Source organism: Lissotriton vulgaris, chromosome 1_2 (assembly GCF_964263255.1).
Source record: "Lissotriton vulgaris chromosome 1_2, aLisVul1.2, whole genome shotgun sequence".
Classification (NCBI taxonomy): domain Eukaryota; kingdom Metazoa; phylum Chordata; class Amphibia; order Caudata; family Salamandridae; genus Lissotriton; species Lissotriton vulgaris.
In genome coordinates, this window is record NC_141686.1 from 195,256,672 (window position 1) to 195,261,764 (window position 5,093).

At 42.5% G+C, this 5,093-nt stretch overlaps 1 protein-coding gene across 1 annotated transcript; it reads right to left on the reverse strand.

The window, feature by feature from the left end:
- Positions 1 to 2,273: 2,273 nt before the first annotated feature.
- LOC147734901 (mas-related G protein-coupled receptor member H-like) lies at positions 2,274 to 4,055 on the reverse strand. Its single transcript, XM_086953673.1, has one exon. It carries the CDS (start codon positions 4,004 to 4,006, stop codon positions 2,942 to 2,944), a length of 1,065 nt encoding a protein of 354 aa, XP_086809799.1. The 5' UTR covers positions 4,007 to 4,055; the 3' UTR covers positions 2,274 to 2,941.
- Positions 4,056 to 5,093: the final 1,038 nt, after the last annotated feature.

Consider the following 5,093-nt stretch of genomic DNA (forward strand, 5'->3'; position numbering starts at 1 on the left):
TTTGAATGTCCAAGACAGCTCAGCATTCCAGGGCCGGCATAAAGATGAGGTCCTTGCGAGAGTGGGTATGGTGTACAGCTGATGTGTGCCTGTACTGTAGTGTCTGTGGGTGCCAGGTGCGCCATCTGTTCCTGTTTTTAAGGGAATAGTTTATGACTGAAAGGATGAGTGTGAATGAGAGATGCATGCTATGACACCTCACTGTGTGTTTGATTGGGGAAAAATGCTCTGTATGACAGTCTACTGCTGGCCCTCAGGTGGCCTAGCTGCTGTCATAGCAACATATATCTCATAGCATCCTTGTGTAGAGTTAAGGTGAGCACACATGTGTTGTAGCATACCGCCCAGTGCTACCTTGAAAGTGGCCTGCAAGCTATCATTACACCCCTGCTGGGCTGTAGTGTGATTTTTAGTGCGCAATTTAGCTGAATACTTGGGCTAAATGAGGTACACCATAGACCACTGACACCATAACTATGTGGAGGAGGCCACTTTATTGAAACAGGTGTGTATCACAAAAACATCCTCTGCCTAACGCCGTGCATAACTAAAACCTCACTATATATATATAAAAAAAACACTATACTCCTTACCCCAAACCTAAATCCCCCCCCAAAACACACCCCTCAAATTCTGCATTATGAATTAGTTTATTTCCATGCTTAACAGTGAAGCAATTAACTTGTGTTCAACCAGACCTTCCTATAATGTAAGTTTTCAGCTCCAGGACTTCCAGTATGGGTTTGTTGACACTCTCCCTTTCAGCCTGATTATCCCATGTTAACCAAAATAACGTTTAGTAAAGGCCTGCAAACTTGTGGGCCAACCACCCTTTCTGGCACCTGTCTCAAAGCAAAGACCAAACATAGCACCTGCCCCTTATGCCCCTGCTGCAACATTGTTGCCTGCCCATTTGGAATCCTAACAAGCAGCTAAACAGCCCCATAACCTAAAAAGAGAGATGGGTGGGTGTGGACTGATATTAACTCTGGGCTAAAAGGCAGCCACTGTGGACACCTACCAATAAAATGGTGGGTGGTAACTCTAAAATGGCACTATATATATCTCTTAGGCTACAACCTTTAACAATTCTAGCCCAAGACACACAGTAGACTATACTTAGCCTCCATCCTACCAGTACCTTCGCGGACAGAGGTCCATACGGGCCGCTGTCCCCCAAAGCCCTATTCTGTAGCATTTAAGAAGGAATCTCTGTCCTGTTGTATAAAATACCACAAACCATCAACACAATCACAGTTGCAGCATTTTTATAAAAATAATGTTTATTTGAATAAAAAGAATCGTAAAAACATCATACTTCAGTGAAGTAATATTTCAAGCTTTGGATAAAATGTTATACCTTCTTAAATTGCTTCATTTCAGTGCATAAATCACTACATAAAACAATTATAATTTTTAACAATCCATCATTTCATTGATTCTGAATGCATTATAGGATTCACTCTACCTACCATCCTTGTCAATACTAAACACATATATCCACGTTGCTGTTCATCGGCAAAAAATCATAGTTTCATTACCTGTAAATAGATGGAGCTTCGTTATCAAAATCTTGGTGATACCACTGCCCTATTGCCACTGCTATAAATACCAGCCCTTTCAGTAGAGCAGATTAATTAGCAGTAGTAAATGTCTACTTCCCTGGATCATAACTCGGGGTAGAATTACCCCTAATAGTAACTAAGCCACTAGTATTTGCATTATTGTCCTCTCTTGCTATTCCAGAAATAAACAGCACCAAAATGATCAATTTTATTTCACAAATTAAGGTCCGTATTCACCTGGTCTTAAAATCCGTAAAGCCAATACCTTGCGCCTGCTTCATAAAAGTCTTGTTATATTTGGTAACTTAAGTGGTCCTATCCTTTCCTCACAATCTGAAATGCATATTTTGCCTGCCAGTATTTTACTGGCTGACAGTAAACTTTAATCTTGATGGCCTCTATTAAGATGCTAAACGCATCAAAAACTGTCTGGGTCTTTGCCCAATCAGTTACTGTATATCTTTCTGTAACCCATAATTACCATTCCCCCCTAAATTGGTCCCACTACAAAGTTAATCCTCCTGGCCCATAGGAATGCATGGGAAATTATTCCTTAATTGCGAATTCGCAAATAAGGAAGACTAAGAAATCGCTAAAAAATAGCAATTTTCTACATACATTCCATTTTGCGATTTCTAAATAGCGATTCCTTAAAAATCGTTATTTAGAAATCGCAAAATGGAATCTTGATGCATCTGCCCCTATATGTCCCTGACATTCTAGGGTTCTTTTACATTTGGCCCAGGATTTCTGTGCAAGACCGATGTAGTTCACATGTCAGTCTTGTACAGAAGTGGTGCAAAGTTGAAGTACTGGATGCTTTAAACCAAGGCCGCCTTTCCAAAAGGATTGTGAGTGAGGGAATACAGGAGCAGAACATGTCCTAGTCAAAGGACAGCAAGCATTACACATTGAACAAAAGAGTTATATCAATGAAGGAACACGGGACATCAAAGAGTAAGAACCAGCAAACCAATTGAAGAATGCTGAAATGCCACTAAAAGTTACTGCTCTTAGAAGTATTTCCCAACAAAGTAATCCCAGAGCACCACGAACAATAGGAAACACATGTGAATGTTCATTTTTCCCTGGGCCGGTCTTGAATGTTATACTTGTGCCTGTAGAAATATTATGATTGATTTACAAGGTCTTTATTGACGATTAACCATGATGGAGTTCTTCAGGTCACTTTTAATATAGTCATCAAGCCCCTTGCGTGCAGTTTTTTGTGGGACATAATTTGGGGGACAATTGTGTTTAAAGTACTGTCCTATAAACTTGATCATGTGCAGCCTTCTCAGTGAATGTGTCGTAGGTCTCTGAAGGTGGAAAGGAATTATTACAATCCTATATATATGGCAGAACATTCTATTTAATTACATTTTAAATAGTTTTCTCATTAAATTTTTGCTGCCTATGGAAGAGATTTGGCCAGATGGTTGGTCAGCCTCGCGTCCACCTCCATCTGCCCCATGGAGCTCCTCCGTGCTTCCTGATGTTTCCCTGTCCTCACTGAAGACCGTCTCCAGCGCCTGCTTGATGGAACCTCTCAACCCCCTCTTCCTCCAGGTTCCCACGAGCAGGTAAATGTAAGGGTTGGTGCTGCAGTGGATGGAGTTACAGGTGACTTGCACATAAAAGAAATACACAGTGAAGGAACTTGACTGGAGAACAAAATATACCAAGTGACGCAGAAGTGTCGCAGGAACGACGGACAGGAAGAAGATCAGGGTGGTGCTGAGGATGACGACATAAAGCCTCATTGGGTGGCACTGCTTGGGGGTCTTCCTGATCTCAATCAGTAGAACCAGGCTGGATGTGATGAAGACCAGGGTCAAGAGCAGGTACAATGCAGAGCTGAACAGGCGGGCAGGAGTGCACCTTTCATTCCCTGGGGCTTGGATCTGCTTCACGTTTATGCAACAAAAATATTCCAGTCCAGTGACCAGAAAGGACAGTAACCATAAAAGGAGAGCCATGATGACAGAGAGGTGCCTGGGGCGGGAGCTTTGATACTCTACTGGGAAGAGGACACCCAGACATCTCTCCACACCAATGGCCGCCAGAAGGAAACAGCTGGTGTTGAACCCAAAGGTGTACATTAACTTGGTGATCATGAGGAGGTTGTCGCTGTCTGTGTCTGATATATTAACTTCGTAAACAGTACAAATAAAATGTATCAAGTTCACCAAAGAACCAACCACAAAAATGAGGTCCGCCACAGCGAGGTTGAGTATGTAGACTGTGCAAGAATTCCTTTTGATTTTGAAGGTGAGGAAGAAGATCACGGTCCCATTCCCGACCAATCCGAAAAGGCAGATCACCAGATCTATTAAGAGCAGCAACACATGTATTCTCCACGGAAGAGCCTCCTGTTGGCCAGGTTCTGTCGCGTTAGATCCCAGTTCTGAATCATTGTAAGAGAAGTTTCCAGACTCCATCTCAGTGGCGGCTCTCACAACCTCTGCAAAGTGGATCTCAGTTTAAAGTCTGCCCTGTCAACACAAACAACACACAAACATCGGTAAAATGACTTAAAATTAAATGTGCAAAATTAACTTCCGAGAAACTGCAACTAAAGCTATGAAATGATCCTAGAGAATTGGTTCTGCGTAAAATGTCTGCAAAAATTTCAGCTCCGATGTATGCCCTCTATTAATGTCATTAATGTACTTTTAGTTACTGCTACAGACCTGCTGAGAGAGGGCCTAGACCTGAACAGTAACACATGTGTCTGAACATAAAACTATTAAAGGGATGTATTTTTACCTTCATCCTGAAAGGTTCACAGATGAAGTCATTTTTTTTTTGTTGGAGTGCCAGCAGGGCTTTGGGGGCAGTTTGGTGGGGCAGTACAATGAAGTGGGGGAGCGCTGACCATGTAGGGGAAGGAAGCAGAACAGGGCGAAGGGAAAAGGGTGCGTGGTGAAGGCCTGTGGCTTGTGGGGTCTCCCTAGCGCCTACCTGTCAGGCAATTTTCAAGCGGGAAACATCACTTACAACGCATTTATTACAACGCACTACCATTACAACGCAACCATTACAACGCAAACCATTACAACGCATTGCGCTGGGGGGCGCTCTAGGATAGGGAATATATTTAATTTACTATCCAACACCTTCCCTACTATCCACGGGGACTGGAGTTGGAATAGTAAATTAAATAAATCACTATCCAGCGCTTAAAAGCACTATGCGTTGTAGTGGTATGTGATGTAAAAACCGCGTTGTAACAGCAGGCGTTGTAATAGCCTGCGTTGTAACTACACCAATCCGTTCAAGCACATCGTGCTCAATGCATCCAATCTATCTGTGATGCAGGTCACTGCAGGATTCATGCAAATTATATTTTTGGCAAGTCCATTTTGCAAACAATCCTTATTACGTTTTTGGATAACTGCTCCCCGACCCACCTCCCTGCTCATCCTAACATGCTAACCTCACTACCACAAATCCATGGAGAAACTCATGTGTCTCCTTAAGTGTGTTTACAACAAAATGGGGAAGATTTATCTCCGATTTTCAGGA